General features: G+C 48.1%; 2 protein-coding genes across 3 annotated transcripts in view; one reads left to right on the forward strand and one right to left on the reverse strand.

Moving 5' to 3' along the window:
* The window catches only part of LOC132586353 (cytochrome P450 2G1-like), a 520,878-nt gene that overhangs the window by 252,962 nt on the left and 249,462 nt on the right, over nucleotides 1-18,454 (forward strand). The gene's annotated exons all lie outside the window — the stretch shown is intronic.
* LOC132586354 (cytochrome P450 2F3-like) overlaps nucleotides 3,859-18,454 on the reverse strand; it is a 47,164-nt gene continuing 32,568 nt past the window's right edge. Inside the window, exons 1-9 of one of the 2 annotated variants that reach the window (XM_060258389.1) lie at nucleotides 13,730-13,909; nucleotides 12,977-13,139; nucleotides 11,873-12,022; nucleotides 8,613-8,773; nucleotides 7,621-7,797; nucleotides 6,509-6,650; nucleotides 6,069-6,256; nucleotides 4,655-4,796; nucleotides 3,859-4,101 (exon numbers count right to left, since the gene is read on the reverse strand). In XM_060258389.1, the coding sequence (XP_060114372.1) occupies nucleotides 3,920-4,101; nucleotides 4,655-4,796; nucleotides 6,069-6,256; nucleotides 6,509-6,650; nucleotides 7,621-7,797; nucleotides 8,613-8,773; nucleotides 11,873-12,022; nucleotides 12,977-13,139; nucleotides 13,730-13,909 (1,485 nt within the window). In that variant the 3' untranslated portion in view covers nucleotides 3,859-3,919. Of the gene's footprint in view, nucleotides 4,102-4,654; nucleotides 4,797-6,068; nucleotides 6,257-6,508; nucleotides 6,651-7,620; nucleotides 7,798-8,612; nucleotides 8,774-11,872; nucleotides 12,023-12,976; nucleotides 13,140-13,729; nucleotides 13,910-18,454 lie in introns of those variants that run through there. The other variant, XM_060258390.1, reaches the window with a different exon arrangement.

The following is an 18,454-nucleotide window of genomic DNA, read 5'->3' on the forward strand; positions in this document are numbered from 1 at the left end:
GGACTGTGATTTCTTTAAACATCTTCTCCAAGCCCTTTTACTTCTGCTACCAAGCAGTGCATCGGATCCCATCAGAGCTCCAAAGCTATGCAAGGCTGAGTCTGGTCAGTATTTGGAAGGGGGGGCCACCAAAGAACAGCAGAGTTGTGACGTGGAGGCAGGCAGTGGTTTCTTGCCATGTGTTGGGTATGCGAACCAAACTGAAGATTGATATGGGTGTTCTTGTGTGGCTCATTGGAGCCAGAAGGACAGAGCTTGGGCACTCGGAAACAAGAAGAAAAAGAAGAACTGCAGATTTATATCCCGCCCTCCACTCCGAAGAGTCTCAGAGCGGCTCACAATCTCCTTTCCCTTCCTCCCCCACAACAGACACCCTGTGAGGTAGATGAAGATATTGGATTTATATCCCGCCCTCCACTCCGAAGAGTCTCAGAGGGGCTCACAATCTCCTTTCCCTTCCTCCCCCACAACAGACATCCTGTGAGGTGGGTGGGGCTGGAGAGGGCTCTCACTGCAGCTGCCCTTTCAAGGACAACTCTGTGAGAGCTATGGCTGACCCAAGACCATGCTAGCAGGTGCAAGTGGAGGAGTGGGGAATCAAACCCAGCTCTCCCAGTTCAGAGTCCGCACACTTAACCACTATGGCTGACCCAAGACCATGCTAGCAGGTGCAAGTGGAAGAGTGGAGACTCAAACCCGGTTCTCCCAGATAAGAGTCCGCACATTTAACCACTACACCAAACTGGCTCTCTTCATGATTATATTGGATTTATATCCCGCCCTCCACTCCCAAGAGTCTCAGAATGGCTCACAATCTCCTTCACCTTCCTCCCCCACAACAGATACCCTGTGCGGTGGGTGGGGCTGAGAGAGCTCTAACAGAAGCTGCCCTTTCAAGGATAATGCCTGCAAGAGCTATGGCTGACCCAAGGCCATTCCAGCAGCTGCAAGTGGAGGAGTGGGGAATTCAAACCTGTTCCCCCAGATAAGAGTCCGTGCACTTCATCACTACACCAAACTGGTTCTACAATAGGCAGTAGCTGGGCTTTTTTTGAGCAGGAATGCAGTCCCAGCTGTCCTGGTGTCAGGGGGTGTGGCCTAATATCCAAATGAGGCCTTTTTTAAAAAAAACCTTGTGTGAAACAATGCTGATGTCAGGGGGTGTGGCTTAATATGCAAATGAGTTCCTGCTGGGCTTTTTCTACAAAAAAAGGCCCTGGGCAGTAGGATCCAAATCCCTGCCGCCCTGCTCCAATCACGGGTCCCCTGCTGGTTTGAATGATCCAATCATGTGCTTGCGCAGGAACCCAGTTAGGCAGTCTCAGAGTGCAGCCCTCTGCTGTGCTGCACTGCAATAAAGAGCTATGATCATAAGCACCTCACCTCTTTCTTGCGTTGAACCCACTCGATTATACCATGGGAAACCGACAGGGTCACCCAACAGCTGTCCGCTGTGACTGGCAGCACACCCATCATGTGACCTGAGCCAAGCCCTGCCCCCCCCTATGCATTCCAGAACTTTCTGCACCCTGGTTTTACTCTCCGTATAGAAGCTCAGAGGACTACAAAGGGATGATCAGCATTTAACATTCAAATGAGGCAGCTGCTGAATGCCTCCTCCTGACACGTCACAGGTGGAATGAAAGAGCAATGCAAAGGAGAGGGACTGGGGCACTGGGGTGGGGGTTACAGACTGGTGTGCTCTCTGCATTTCACAACCGCCCCCCATTGCCACCCAGTCTTCTGGGGCCAGGCGAGGAGAATGCCGGGAGAGCCCCAGCCAAGCACTTGCGCAACAGAGGCAGGTACCCTTCCAGAGAGCTGCTGCTGGGCTTGCCAAAGAAGCCGCTGGTGCCGGAGGCCTTGGCATGAAGGAGCACAACCGCCTCCTCAGGAGACAGTGTTTGCAAAGCACCCTCTCCAGTTGACAGAAGCTCATGTTTCTGGAGGGCGAGGCAGTGTTCCAGCAAAGAATGCTGCTGGGCAGGAGAGGGGAGGCCGGGGCAAAGAGCACCTGGGATTATAGCAATTGCCAAGGCTGTTCCGGGCAGAACAGGCCATAAACGGCAGAAGGGCCGTGGACCCAAAGCCAGTGCAGGAGGGCTTCTGGGCATCATTTGGGAATTTCTCTTGCTCACTTAGTTAAAAATATTTCTGTCCTGCCTTTCCTGAGGCAGATTAGAAATATGAAGGGCAAATAACCAACCGAAAACAACGTAACTGCACAAATCACAATGCCTCCTCCCAAAAAACCCAACAAGCTGACCACTGGACAGAGAAACCCAGTGTGTTTTCCAGCAGCGGCTCAAGGGTCCTGCCCCACTGTGTTTCCTTGGACGTTCCTTGGAGCTGATGAAAACATTGTGAAAGCAACGTCACCCCAGAGTCAGAAATGACTGGTGCTTGCACAGGGGACCTTTCCTTTCCTTTTCCTTTCCCGGGTACATTTTGGAGTTGATTCATGCAGAAAACTCAAAAAGAATTTCTGTCCCTCTTCCTGGAATGCAGAACTTCTCAAGGCCCCTTGAAGTTATCTCCTTTTGCACCCAAAGAGAACTTTTAAACGAGCAAAAAGAGATTCACTTTAATCCCATTAAGGACAAAACAGGAGCTCCAGCAGCCCCTTGTCAGAGACGCCTGCATTTTCCCTCTCCAGGGAGAGAAGAGAAAGGAAGTAGGGACAGATACAAACTGGGAAACCAACTGAGGTTTGAGCACAAACCAGGACAGTTCAGACATGGCTCGTTTTGAACTGGTTTGTTTGGTTGTGTCAGTCCCAAGCCGAAAAACAAACTGCATTTTTTTTCCACGGTGATATGTTTGGTTCATTTTTGTGGTTTGTTCTCCAGGCAGCCTGGCACAGATTCAATCAATTCCTAGGCAACGTGAGTGTGGGGCTTGTGGAGAACCCTAGAAAGATCCAACGCAGTTGTCCATAGGTTGATTGGCAGCTCTGGGAGCCTACCACAGGGCTCCCAATCTGCCCTATGGGAGCAGATTGTATTCCAACATAATCCCACCCCCTGACTCAGCTGCTTTCACTTTGCAGCACAAAGAGAGAAGTTAGTTCAGTTATTGTTTGCTGCATGGCTGTTTTAGGGGAGGCTCCGAGGGACTCCTTTTCCCCCCCGCACAGTGGGGCAATTTTTTAAACATGTCTCCCAGCTGGGAAGGTGGCCCTTGTTGTGGTTTCAGAGACCGAACCTGAAGCTAGAGCTGAGCTTTCCTGGAGACACTTGCTTTGGGGGGGGCCACAACTCAGACATCCCAAACCAATCTTCGCCAGACTTGGAGGACTGGTGGAGGAGAACCTGCTGAGGACCTCCTGTGAGTCTGGCATCTCTGACTCGTGAGGGGGCTATTCGACCACCTCCCAAACCAGCTTGGGAAATCAAACGAACCACCAGTTCAGGCAATCAAATGAACCAACATGAACCACCATTTTCCTGGGAAGGAAGGAAGGAAGGAAACTGCATTTCCCCCACCTCTAGTAGGCACTGCCAGCTAGAAAAAGGGGTCTAGCATTGCTTGATGAAGTGCACAACTAATGAAAGTTACCCGAGGAAGTTGTGTTTGTCTTCAGCACTTCAGGAGGCCGTTAGTAAGTTTCACACATGCAAGAGGACAGATTGTACCCTGCCTTCCTTAGCACAATTGCCCAGCGCCCCGTGCTAGATAAAGCTGGGCACTGGACCCCAATAAGAATGGACCTATGACCAGCAAGACCAGTATCCCTTTCACGTTTGCTGATCCTGACACCCCCAGTTATACAGCTGTTTGCCACCCCCCAGCCTCCAACAGGCATGTATGGCAGCCACACCATCCGTGCAAGATGGTGGAAAGAGACATAGAAACCCAGAACAGAGAGTGAGAGGAAGAGCCCACTGACAGAAAGTTGCAGGAGGAACGCTGGTGCCATTCACCGGGGGATGGCTCGGAATTTGTATGGACGAGGGACGTTCCCTAAGCCGCTTATCAGCGGTGAGATGTCGATTTCCTCCGTTGGGATCAGAGGCTGGAAGGTGAAGCGCTGCACCAGCGTAGTGAGGAAGAGGAAATTCTCCATACGAGCCAAGCCCTCTCCAAGACACACGCGTTTGCCTGAGGGGGAAAAGGTTGAACGTGTGGGACAGGCAGGAAAGAATAGATCCCCTTAAGGGATTCTCCAGGACTTGATCCTGAATTCTAACAGCAGGAGCAAGGTGAGAAGGGATCTTCACCATGTAGGAAGAGGGCAAGGACAACCTTTGCCAGAATGTTCCTCACTTACAACAGCCAATCTTCAGTGACCCCTGAAACCCCCTACACAGTCATGGCACTAGTTTTTATTTACAGCCCTCCCCAAGGGAAGCCCAAGCAGTTTGCAGCATCATTCCCCTCTCATCCATTTTAGCCTCAAAACAAGCACCCCCCTCCCCTCATATGAAGGAGGTTAAACTGAGAGGAGTGTGTGACTAGCCCAAGGCCACACAGAAAACTTAGTTTTTCAAGAACCTAGTCCAGAACTTTAACCAGAACACCACGCTGGCACTCGTAAACTGTGGAGAGGAATATTATCTATTGCCCTCTCTTGTGGTGAAGCTGCCACGGAGATTTCTCCATCCTTCCCACTGTCCTTCATCACCCTCTTGGTGCTTTCCAGCCTCCAACTCACCAGCTGAGAAAGCCATGAAAGCATCACGCCGACGGAAGCCCCCTTTCTCGTCCAGGAAATGGGTGGGATCAAATGCTTCCGGGTCTTTGAACTGGGTGACATCTTTGTGGACAGAGTAAAGAACAGGCATGATGTTGGTGCCCTGGGGGGAAAGGAGGGAAGGAAGGAACCTGATGAAGTCAAGAAATTTAAAATGCTGAGCAGTCAGGTTAAAACGGATAAAAGGAAGTCCTTCTTCGCCCAAAGGGTGATTAACATGTGGAATTCACTACCACAGGAGGTGGTGGCGGCTATAAGCATAGCCAGCTTCAAGAGGGGGTTGGATAAAAATATGGAGCAGAGGTCCATCAGTGGCTATTAGCCACAGTGTGTGTGTGTGTGTGTATTGGCCCCTGTGTGACACAGAGTGTTGGACTGGAGGGGCCATTGGCCTGATCCAACATGGCTTCTCTTATGTTCTTATGTGACAGAGTGTTGGACTGGAGGGGCCATTGGCCTGATCCAACATGGCTTCTCTTATGTTCTTATGTGACACAGAGTGTTGGACTGGAGGGGCCATTGGCCTGATCCAACAGGGCTTCTCTGATGTTCTTATGTGTGACACAGAATGTTGGACTGGAGGGGCCATTGGCCTGATCCAACATGGCTTCTCTTATGTTTTTATGGACAGTTCTTCTAGTGCCCTACTGAACCACACCGCTAGGTTTTCAATCTGTCTTTGTACAGAGCCACAGTTAGATCGAATATAAGTTTTATTTGCTCTACCACTTTATTCCAAAAGTTTGATACTTTGGATCCAGTTTATGGTTCTGGATTTTGCCCCCCCAATGGCAGCATCAGGGCACTCGTCCCTTAGGCATTTCATGAGGCAGGCAGCCACGGGCCCTGCTCTGGCACGCTTTTGCTCACATTAGGGGAGCCTCTGCCGCACTCACCCTTCTCTTCCTCTCTGCTTTGCTCTCTCTGCGGTAGAAAAGTGCATGCTGTCGATCAGCTGAATACAGCCTGCATTAGAAAGATTTCTGCAGAGAAAGAGCTTTTTTGTTTCTCTTTCTTTAGCCAGACTGTGGTTGAAAATCAGTCGGTCAGACTGTGGTTGAAATCAGAGGAGTGACCAGGTTTTGGTGGAGTTGTCATTGTCACCAACGTTTGGGGAGCCCCCAAGAAGCCCCCGTCCTGCAAGTGAGCTTATGATTTGGGTTTCCCCCAAGTTCTAAAACTGTCTCTCCAGCCTGTTACAGAGGCTGTGGTGAGGTAAACATGGCCCAGTCTGCAGACGAGCTGGAAGTGGGAAGGAAGCCACCACCAGTAGACCTCCGGGAGGACAGCCTAAGAAACCACAACCTGTTCCAGGGAAAGATCAAAAGAAAAGTTGTCTTCAGTGAAAAAAAATGGATAAAAGGCAAGAGGTTACCTTAGGGAGCACGTAGCCACGGAAGTGAGTATCAGTCGTAACAGCATGGGGGATGCCCATAGGCAAGATATCAATGAATCGCTGGATCTCATGGACCAAGGCCTCCGTGAAAGGCATTTGCACCCGATCTTCAAACGATGGGCTACGATGAGGGCCAACAACCCGGCTGATCTCTTCATAGACCTTGGCTGTGCATGTACAGAAGAAACAGGGAATAGGGGACTTGGCTGGGTACAGCTATATTTGTGGAGGGTTCAGAATTCAGAAGGAAGGTACAAGCTCAGCCCCCCCAGAATGTCTAGCTGGGAAACATCTCATGAAATTGGGCTGGGGAAGACGTTTCTTTGCATGAGGCCATGGCAAGTTGGGGGAAGGAGTGGAAATAGAGGGGCTGATGGAATCCAACTCCGCAAAGGGAATAAATAACCTTCCCATCTCACCCTGCATGTCGGGGTACTTCATGAGGATGAGGATCCCATAACGGAGGGTGGTGCTGGTAGTCTCCGTCCCCCCAAAGAACAGGTTGTGGGTGGTCATCACAAGAGTGTTTGTGTGGAAGTAGCTACAGGGGTCCTTCTTTTCCTGCAGGACCAGAGGGAGAGAAAACATTATTTACATCCACAGGGCAACAGAAGGTACTCCACACCCTCCAGGAATAAGGCTAGAAATCACACGTGCCATCAGCTCTTAACTGTCCTTTCATTTCCCTCGGACGTATATCTTGGAAGACCCCTTTCCTCTCTCTAGTGGATTAACTATACAAGAGAGAACTCATGAGAACACATCCAGCTTTTACTATCATTGGAAATTTTGCTTGGAAGGCCAAATTTTTTAAAAGATGCAATAGTAGGTGATGTGGCGGAAGAAGAAAAAGAGGAGGAGGTTGGATTTATACCCCACCCTTCACATGGAGTCTCAGAGCAGCTTACAATTTCCTTCCCCTCCCCACAACAGACACCCTGTGAGGGAGGTGGAGCAGAGAGAGCTCTTCAAGAACTCCTCTTGAGGAAACAGCTCTGAGAGAATTTGTGACTGACCCACGGTCACACCAGCAGCTGCATGCACAGGAGTGGGGAATCAAACCCAGTTCTCCAGATTAGAATCCATTGCTCTCAGCCTGGGACCCTGGAGAACTGCTGCTTCGTGTGGCGATAGCTCAACCTTTGCACTGATTCCAAATGCTGGGCTTACTTTGGACTAATCACTGGCCCCAGCTCAGACAAGGGGCATGAAAATGGGATTCCAGGCAAATCAACAACACAGTGTCCCGGCGTCCACTGTGTTTCAACATGGATGATATTTTGCTTTAGCATTTTCCCCCATTTTGTATTATTTGCTGTATGGACAGTTGTACCAACAAATGACAAAATGGTAGAAAGGAAGAAAACCCTTCAAGTTGTCCAGTTGCCAAGAAGATGGTTGTATGGACAGAACGAGCCATTCCAACCCTTCTCCTTCCCAGCCCACTTGAGTCAGGAAGTATTTCGGAACTGGATGTGGGATTCGGCCCTTGAATATAAAAGGACCCCCGTCTCCATTGCTGAAATTCCACCTGCTGCATTTTGAGAAGGAAGCAGTCGATGAAATCGCGAGGGGAGCTGGAGTCCAGGGTCTCCTGGTGGATCTTGACCATCTCCAGGACGAAGAGGCGCAACTTCTCAAAATTCTCGAAAATTCTATTGTGGGGTCCAGGCAGGTAGTACATGAGGTGAGGGAACAGGTTGTACATCTGCAAAGAGGAAGAAGCGATACCAGGGGTCTGGGTTGGCCTAGGGTCCACCTAGACTTCTTCCTGTTTCCCCACAGTGGCTAAACAGATGGCCCCCAGAAGACCAACATGCCGGTGACAGAAGCCTACTGCTACATCCCAGACACTGGTATTCAAAGGTATGTGATTTCTGAATGCCAGGGCTTTTTTTGTAGCAGGAACTCCTTTGCATATTAGGTCACACACTCCTGATGTAGCCAATCCTCCAAGAGATTACAGGGCTCTTAGTACAGGGCCTACTGTAAGCTCCAGGAGGATTGGCTACAGCAGGGGTGTGTGGCCCAGCAGTGGAATTCTATAAGGAGCTCCTTTGCATATTAGGCCACCCCTCCCGATGCAGCCAATCCTCCAAGAGCCTTGTAAGCTCTTGGAGGATTGGCTACATCAGGGGACATGGCCTAATATGCAAAGGAGTTCCTGCTGCAAAAAAAGCCCTGCTGAATATCATGTATGTATTTACTTTATCTATATCCTACCCTTCATCCTAATGGAGACCCAAAGCAGCTTACGTTGTTCCCCTTTCCTCCATTTTATCCTCACAACGACCCCATGAGGTAGGTTAGTTTGAGAGTCTGCAACACCCAGAGAGCTTCCATGTGATAGAGTGGAGATTCAAACCTGGATCCCCAAGATCCTAATCCGACATTTTAACCACTACACCACGCTAGTCCCAAACAGAACATGGAAGTTCCGTTCAGCCTTTGACAGGACTCGTCTGCAGTGAGTTGGTGTGTGATCTCCTTCTCTAGCCCTCTAAGAGAGCTCTTCTCCCTCACCTGCCCCCACCAGGAACTCAAACGCTGGAAGTTGTCATTCACCAGTCCAACCAAAGTGAGGAATTTCTTGTCCTCGTAGTCAAACCGATCCCCAAAGACGACGGAGCAGATGACGTTGGAGACGGCGCGGCTGATGAGGGAAGTGGGGTCAACAGGCTCTGCTGGGGGAACACCAAAAAACACAGGTTGGGTCAGGGATCAAGACATTTAGCTAGCAGCATTTGAACAGTTTTATTAAAGAAGAACAAGCAGGATTTCTTCCCAGAAGGCAAGTAAGAGAAAATATTAGAACTGTAATAGATATTATAGAATATTATGAAAAACACCCTGAAAAAGAAGTAGCTTTGCTTTTTGCTGATGCAGAGAGAGCTTTTGATAATGTCCATTGGGACTTTATGTTTGCAGTAATGGAGAAATTTGGATCGGGTGAAGATTTTGTAAGAATGGTAAAGGCAATATATACTGACCAACAAGCAAGACTTTGTATAAATGCAGATTTGACAGAGAAAATAGCAATCTGTAAAGGAACAAGACAAGGGAGCTCTCTATCCCCTTTGATATTTATAATGACGCTGGAAATACTGCTTATGCAAGTGCAAGAAGATAAGGAGATAGAGGGTTTGAAACTGAAAGGCTTTTCTTACAAATACAAAGCGTTTGCAGATGATGTAATGTTTATAAATGAAAACCCAACTCAAGTTACACCGTTGCTGCTCCAAAAAAAAAAGAATATGGTGAACTGGCAGGCTTTTATGTAAATAAAGAGAAAACAAAAAATTTGTAAAATATGTCGAAGTCTAAACAGATGGAACTACAAAATTTGACAAATTGTGAGGTGGCCTCTAAAGTAAAGTATTTAGGAGTAGAAATTACAACAAAAAACATTGACTTGTTTAAAAACAATTATGAAAAGCTTTGGCGGAAAATTGAAGTGGACTTACAAAAATGGAATAGGTTGAATTTGTCTATCCTGGGCAGAATATCGGCAATAAAAATGAATGAATTACCAAGAATAATGTTCTTGTTGCAAAAAATACCAATAGTGAAAGAAGAGAAACAATTTTATAAATGGCAGAGGAAACTTTCGGAATTTATATGGGCTGGCAAGAAACCAAGAATTAAGATAAAGATCCTGACAGACGCAAAAGAAAGGGGAGGCTTCCAAGTACCGGATTTAAGACTATATCATGATGCAGATGTTTGGTGTGGATTAAGGATTGGATAGTGTTATTAAACAGAAAATTATTAACACTAGAAGGCCATGGGAAGGTTTTTGGTTGGCATGCATATTTGTGCTATGGGAAAAGTAAAATGGATGGTTTTTTCTCACACCATTATGTAAGAAGTAATTTGCTTAAAACTTGGTTGAAGTACCAAAAATATGGAGATGAGAGGAAACCGCTTTGGATTGTGCCAACGGAAGTAATAAAATTATATTCCGATATTGAGGAAGATAAATGGTTACCATATAAACAATTGTTAAAAATACAAGGAGGCAAAGCAGAATTAAAATCAGTGGAAGAACTGGATTATAAATTTAATTGGTTTCAATGGCTACAAATTAAAAGTCTGCTGAAGCAGGATATTAGGAATGAAGGAATAAGACAAGAACAAACAGAAATGGAGAAAATGCTGTTTGGCGAGGACGTAAAATTGATTTCAAGAGTGTATAAGCTATTACTGAAATGGTCTACAGAGAAAGAAGTGGTAAAGTCTCAAATGATAAAGTGGGCAATTAATTCAGATGGAACAATGGGAATATTTGTGGAAGAACTCTATGAAAATATCGACAGGTAATAACAAAAAAAAAATTGCTACAAAATGTTGTATAGATGGTATATGACACCAAAAAAACTGTCAAAAACAAATAATCAGATGTCTGATCGATGCTGGAAATGTAAAAAACATGAAGGGTCCTTCTACCATATGTGGTGGACTTGTGAAAGGGCTGTACAATATTGGCAAATGATCCAGCAAGAAATGTCAAAGATTTTGGGATACAAAGTGAAGAAGGCACCAGAAACTTTTTTGCTGGGATTACAAATAGAAAATTTTCTGAAACAAGACAGAACATTACTTTGGTACGCAGTTCCGGCTGGCTTGTGTCGGGGTGTGTGGCCTAATATGCAAATGAGTTCATGCTGGGCTTTTTCTACCAAAAAAGCCCTGATCAAATGTAATGTTGCTATGTCTGTGAAGCACTTCAAGAAACCAATAAATTATCTGGCTATGAATGCATTTATTAATTTATTACATCTATTTGCATTTTACAAGACTATAAGTACTCGGGCAGAGAGAATATCCAGGATCTCTGCAGGAAACATTATAGTAGGAAAAAGGGATGGCTCTTTTGGGGGGGTGAAAAGGCAGTCTTTAGTGAATTTTGCAGTATGGAATATCCCCTTATTAGAGTTTCACGCTGGACCCAAATTTAAATACCACTGACATTTGTAGAATTTGCCAGATTATTTATTCATGGAGGCATTCCTCTATTTTCAACATTTACATGCCATGTTTTGAAACCGTTCTTTGGACTTGCTTACAACGTCTAACTAAAACACAAAACTCAGTTCAAAATTCGATGCTATACAAACAACAAGCAGACAAGGAATAGTTGCAAAACAGGACAAAAAAGGTGTGGTGAAGAAAAACTGTACTCTTGAATTCTTTGGTGAAGGTGACAGTTTTAACTGGGCACCAAAAAGATAACAGAGATGGCTCCAGTCTCCAGCATCCGCCACATGCCCCCAAGAGGCTCAGAATATTAATATTCATTAATCAAACCTGGATTGGGAGCAGAGCCTGAATAACTGTGGGAAAGCTCCTGGGTGAGAAATGGCTATGATGCCATTAAAGGTCTGTGAGTGTGAATGCGAGAAACGGCAGCCATACAAGAAGGGGTCCCATGAGGCAGGCTGACAGCAGAAGGCCACCGGATCATCCAGTCTCGGGGCTCAGAGCAAACAACACCCCCAAACCAGATTGAGTGCCTCGCTCTCGACCAGCTGAGCCACGCACAACAGGCTCCTCAGTACACTCTGGGGGGAAGTCCAGATTCTTAACTCTTGACCATCCCAAGACAGACGCCAGGTGCCCACAAAACCCTTTCCCTGCCCATCCTTGAGGAGACATAAAGGAGAATTGCAGACCAGAGACATGCTTCATATTGGGGAGAACTCCGCCCCCCATCAGGAAGCTGAAAAGATGCTTTTTGTGTCTCAGCTCTCCACACCCCAAACACTACCCCCAAACACACACACCTTTGGTCTTGGCAAGCTCTTCCACCATGCACCAGGCCTCTTCTTGGATTCGTTCTTCAATGCTGCGCCGACCCATCCCGAATTCTCTCAATGTCTGTATAGCAAAACGCCGCAACATCTTCCATTTGTCACCGTTCGAAAAAGCAATACCTGGGTGGGGGGGGGAGGTGAAGAGCGAACAGTGGCTGCAAAAGTCATAGTAAGAGATTCACAGGTCAAAAGGCACAGCTGCCAGACAAGAGTCTACCTCTTTGTTGTCAGATGGGGCTCTTAGACCAGGGGTGTCAAACTCATTTGTTATGAGGGCCGGATCTCATTATGAATGAGACCTTGCTGGGCTGAGCCGTGTTGGGCCGGGCCATGTGTGTACCTATTTAAGATTAGGTAGCAGAGATATAAACTTTTTAAAGGACACAGACAAACACTATTAAAGATTTTTTTTTAAACAAAAACTTAGAACATGCTTAAATCCTTAGCACTTTCTGGTCTTAAAGGTGCTTTCTCTGTATTTCTCCCATTGGATCCAAGGGACTGGATAAAGCAAAGCAAAGCAAAGCAAATTTTATTTTTATATCCCGCCCTCCCCCGCCAGAAGGCGGGCTCAGGGCGGCTCACAGACATGACAAGCATGATTTGGTTAAAATAGACAGCAATAGTTTAAATAATACAATTACATGAATTAATAAAGTTTAAAAATATAAAAATAAGAGAATAGGAGATTAAAAGATATAAAAATATAAAGTAGGTAGAAATAGGTGCTATATTTCTGTCGGTCATAGTTTACATATTATCTGTAAACTAAAGGAAGCCCTGGCTCTTCCCTCCCCTCCCAGGGGACCAGGAGGGGGAGGAGCCTCAACCAATGGAGAAAATAAGAGGTTTTGCTCCGTAGATCCTGTGCAATTGAGCAAGCCTTGCAAAGCAAGCTGAGATGCAAAAGGAAGCAAGAGAGGAGCAGAAGGAAGCAGACACGGGGGCCTGATAGGAGCCCTCTGAGGGCCTGCTTTGGCCCCTGGGCCACATGTTTGACACCCCTGACATAGACTGTCAAAGGAGGCCTCCTGAATAGGCAGCCCCTTCTTTTCCAGTGAGCCAGCCACTTACCATCCCCTTGGGTGAATCGGAATACCACTGGCAAATCCCCACGCCCACTGAATTCCTCGCCTCGGTCCACCAGGGCCTCCTTCACAGCTTGGAATCCACACAGCACCACAAAAGGCTGGGAACCCAGATATATGGTGTACACGGAGCCGTATCTCTCTCTCAGCTGGAGACACACAAGGAAGGAAATGTTTTCCTACCATTTTCAGATTACTACATAATAACATCAGAAGAGCCCTGGTGGATCAGAACAGAGAAGGTCCATCTAGTCCAGCCTTCTGTCTCACACAGGGGCCAGCCAGTTCCTCTGGAGGGCCAACAACACGGCAGAGAGGCCGAGGCCTTCCCCTGAGAAGGACATCAGAAGAGCCCTGCTGGGTCAGACCAGGGAGGGTCCATCTAGTCCAGCCTCCTGTCTCACACAGTGGCCAACCAGTTCCTCTGGAGGGCCAACAACAGGGCAGAGAGGCCGAGGCTTTCCCCTGAGGTTGCCTCTTGGCTCTGGGATTCAGAGGATGACTGCTTCTGGATATGGAGGTTCATGTAAGGCAAAACACTACCAGGAATTTTTCAGTACCCAGCCAAAGCACCCCAGAGGAACAATTTCCTTCTAGCCCTCCTCAAACCTTCCCACAACATATTCCAATTCCATCAGCAGATTCTTGCTAAGCAATCACATTTTGATCCCCTTCCCTCCAAGTCTGGGTTTCTTCCACTCCCATGAGAGAAGGTGCCTCCACCAAAGGCTGGCCTTACCGCCATCAGGGACTGGACCATATCCTTGGGATCCAGCTGGAACAGGTTGCCCACAATGGGGAGTGGGCGAGGTCCGGGGGGCAAGCACCCCTTTGTGCCCAGTCGTTTCCCCTTCCAAAACAGCAGCAGGCAGGTAATACAGATCATCAGAAGGGCCACAGTAACCATGCTGAAATCCATGCCAGCCACCACGAAGAGACCCTACCTAATCTATCGACCTCGAGTTCAAATGCTGGTCCGTCTCCTCACGATTCCCTTTCAGGCTCCTCAAAAGCTAGTGAGGAAACCAATCTCAATTGTCTGATAATAAAAAGGGTAGTGCTTGCTTAGAAACCAGAAGAGGGTGCATTACAGGGGCAGGTCTCGCAAACAGGGCTGTTCCAGCTCCGTGGTGACGAAAGAAGAGCTCAGTCACCAGGCCTGGAGAAGGCGGTGACCACTCTCTGTTGTACAAATGCGCTTCCCCCTTCATGGGATCGTTTGCAGGTATCTGAGCAATCCACTTCACCCAAACGAGAGGCAAGAAACTTGGCATCTCCTAACAGCATTTGCACGGAAGAACTAGTCACGTCTGCTGCCGTGCTCATGGGGAAGCAGCGATTGGACAACTCTACCTGTGGCAGTGCAGCTTGGCAGTGCCATTCACCCAGAAGCCGTAGTAGAATGAGAAAGAGGTTGGCTGAATGGAGCAGGTGCATTACTCCCCTTCTGCAGGCACTCCATTGGCTGCCGGTTTGTTAGGGCACTGGCTCTCACATCCAAAGCCCTCTTCCCCTTTGCTCTGCCACAACAGCTTGTCTAACCGGAGAAGGGGCTTCAGCAGGTGCCAATCTGCAAAGGGGCAGCATCAACGACATCACCTGGCTTCCACCTTCCAGAACAGCTTGCCCAAGGAGGGCAGGAAAGCTCCCCCTCTCCAGGCTTTCTGCAGACTATGCAAAACTGAGCTATCTGGGAGAACCGGGTTTGATTCCCCACTCCTCCACTTGCAGCCGCTGGAATGGCCTTGGGTCAGCCATAGTCGTGAAGTGAGCAGACTCTTATCTGGGAGAACCGGGTTTGATTCCACACTCCTCCACTTGCAGCTGCTGGAATGGCCTTGGGTCAGCCAGAGCTCTCTTATCTGGGAGAACCAGGTTGGATTCCCCACTCCTCCACTTGCAACTGCTGGAATGGCCTTGGGTCAGCCACAGCTCTCTTATCTGGGAGAACCGGGTTTGATTCCCCACTCCTCCACTTGCAGCTGCTGGAATGGCCTTGGGTCAGCCAGAGCTCTCTTATCTGGGAGAACCGGGTTTGATTCCCCACTCCTGCTGGAATGGCCTTGGGTCAGCCAGAGATCTCTTATCTGGGAGAACCGGGTTTGATTCCCCACTCCTCCACTTGCACCTGCTGGAATGGCCTTGGGTCAGCCAGAGCTCTCTTATCTGGGAGAACCGGGTTTGATTCCCCACTCCTCCACTTGCACCTGCTGGAATGGCCTTGGGTCAGCCAGAGCTCTCTTATCTGGGAGAACCGGGTTTGATTCCCCACTCCTCCACTTGCACCTGCTGGAATGGCCTTGGGTCAGCCAGAGATCTCTTATCTGGGAGAACCGGGTTTGATTCCCCACTCCTCCACTTGCACCTGCTGGAATGGCCTTGGGTCAGCCAGAGCTCTCTTATCTGGGAGAACCAGTTTTGATTCCCCACTCCTCCACTTGCAGCTGCTGGAATGGCCTTGGGTCAGCCAGAGCTCTCTTATCTGGGAGAGCTGGGTTTGATTCCCCACTCCTCCACTTGAAAGGGCAGCTGCTGTGAGAGCTCTCTCAGCTCCACCTACCTCACAGGGTGTCTGTTGTTGGGGGAGAAGATATAGGAGTTTGTAAGCTGCTCTGAGATTCAGAGTGAAGGGAGGGGGTATAAATCCAATTTCTTTTTTCTTCTTTTGTTCCAGAGGTCTTTTCCGTGCTGGGAACAGAGTCGAACTGTACAAAATGGTTTTACAAACTTGCTTGGATAAATCATTAGGAACTGTGCTCTATATTGGTGAGTATATCTCAGAGTATAGCGGGAGTAACTGACACTCTCAGGAGACCTTATGCATCTTGTTATGGAGACAGCCATAGCAGCTACACCACCTCCTTGTGGTCCCTGCCAGGCAACGGTACAGAAATCTTACTCTACGGGCTAATCATGTTACCGGCTGTCTCCACCCTTCCAGTATCATATGGCAATAGTTCCTGATAGATATTGGTTGGCCTGAGTCTGCTGGAAGTTGTTTGAGGAGGGCTGTTTTGGTGAAGAGGACCACAGATGTTTACAAGTGTTCCCCGCTTCCCCTCATAAGGAGGAAGTCCAATATTTTGCTAGCAAGGAGGGCACCACAGAAGAAGGTGGTACGTGACCTCCCTGGGCATCACACTGACTGCTGCCACATGATGACTTACCTGATAAGGAGGAATCCCGAGGCCCCAGACACTACCTGCAAAAGATGCTGTTCCTGTCCATTACAGACACTTAACAGACATTACTGGAAAAAGGAAAAGGAAAGGTCCCCTGTGCAAGCACCAGTCGTTTCTGACTCTGGGGTGACGTGGCTTTCACAATGTTTTCACGGCAGACTTTTTACGGGGTGGTTTGCCATTGCTTTCCCCCCAGCAAGCTGGGGACTCATTTCACCAACCTCGGAAGGATGGAAGGCTGAGTCAACCTTGGGCCGGCTACCTGAATCCAGCTTCTGCCGGAATCAAACTCAGGTCATGAGCAGAGAGTTCAGACCGCAGTACTGCAGTACTGCTGCTTTACCACTCTGCGCCATGGGGCTGCTAGACATTACTGAGTGATGCCCAATTCAGCTTGCTGTTGGGTTGAAAGATGGTTTAGAGTTCACAAATAGACCCTGTGGAGAAACGCCATCTTAGTTAATGTTGGTGCTTCGTTGGAAGGGAACATTAAACTACTAAAGCAGAGTTAAACCAGCAACTCTAGGGGGAAAGCCTCCTAGAGGGGCAGGAAGTTCTTTTGTTTTATTTAGTTGAGTTAGGCGGGAAAAAGGCAGTCTGCAGCTGGTGCTGAAGGAGAAAGGTTGGTAGCCTGGGCTCCTGCCTGTGGGGGTGGCCCCAAGGCAGTCATTCAAAAGGTAGGGCCAGTTTACACCAGGGATGAGCAGATGCGTTTAAACCCACCTTTATTTGTCCTCTGGTTGCTGATCAGGTGCTGTGCTAAACTCTTACATGTAACTGTTTTTGTTTTTGTTTTGTTTTTTATTTTCTTTCTCTTCTTATTAAACATTTCTTTTTTCTGTTTTGAATGCTGGCAGTCAAACTCTGTACCACATAGATCCCGACCGCTTAGACCACGCTGCTTTATGAAAGGGGACCTGGGGAAGGGGGAAGGCACGCAGTTGGAGAAGGTGCCAATCCTCCAGGGGTTCCCTGAAGAAGTGCTGTGGTCTCTGTGAACCCCAAGTACAGGGTGGCAGAGGACCTTGAGGCCTGGCCTCAGAGCTGGAGAGGGGGATTGGGAGTCCTGTTCCTCCCAATCTGAACCCCTAGACTGAGCAGGTGGTGGCAGCGAGCCCAAGTGGCCGAAGGAGAAATAGCTCCCTCCAGGAGTTGGCAACTCAATAGGGAGGTGACGGGACCGGGTCTGAAGGCAGAATCGGGCCGGTTCCGTCACAGACCCTATGTTTGTCTTTTTGTCTTCCATGGTGGTCTGGATGGATAGTGGCGTGCTTCCTGTTGTTTGTACTAAGAATGGATTTTTGGTAGTAGGTGTATGAATGTGTTGTCCTTCATAGAATCATAGAGTTGGAAGGGACCTCCAGGGTCATCTAATCCAACCCCCTGTACAATAAAGAAACACACACACACACACACATCCTTAGGGACCCCAGCTCCATGCCCAGAAGATGGCAAAAAATCTCCAGGATCTCTTGCCCAACTGGCCTGGAGACCCTCTAAACTGTGCGGTCTTGTGAGCAAAAATACTACTTTGTGAACTACTGGCATCAATCTTGTGAGCCCCTACAGAAATTAGTTTGCTCTGGGGCCATTTTTTTCCTGAGCTAAGACAAAAATGTGTGAGCCAGAGGCTAAAAAACTGTGAGCTAGCTCACGCTAACTCAGTTTAGAGGGAACCAGGCCTTGAATTCAGCAGGAGCTCACAGGAGCACAGCTCCTGAACCTTTCTGACAGTTCCCCCTCCTCCTCCCCACCTTGTCCGTTGAATAGTAGGTGTAGCTGCATAACAATCCCTGGATGAGCTCCAGCACCTATTTTTCTACAAAACGACCCCTGGAGGGAACACTGTGCCTGACCCCAGAGTAGCAACCAGCATTTCCCTGGGCAGGTAAGAAAGCACCAGGAGAACTCAGCACTGATGCAGCCCTTCTTGCCCTCCTTCTCGTGATCTGCCTAATCCACAGGATCAGCGTGGCTGTCAGATGGCCACCTCGCCTTTGTCTAGCATATTAGAATGGATCCTCACCCGATGGTACTGGACTTTATTCTTTTATGTTTTTATGTTTGGGTGCTTTTCCAGCCCCACCCACCTCATAGGGTGTCTGCTGCGGGGGAGGAAGGGAAAGGAGATTGTAGTGTTTTGGGCGTTAAAGCTACATCACCAATTACTGTTACTCAAGAGTATCACCATATACTTTGTATCATAATCGTTACTCTTTATATCATTTTACAAAACAGTTTACAAATACTTCTTTAGATAAAAATATGGAGCAGAGATCCAT

The sequence above is a fragment of the Heteronotia binoei genome, chromosome 17 (assembly GCF_032191835.1).
Source record: "Heteronotia binoei isolate CCM8104 ecotype False Entrance Well chromosome 17, APGP_CSIRO_Hbin_v1, whole genome shotgun sequence".
NCBI classification, from domain to species: domain Eukaryota; kingdom Metazoa; phylum Chordata; class Lepidosauria; order Squamata; family Gekkonidae; genus Heteronotia; species Heteronotia binoei.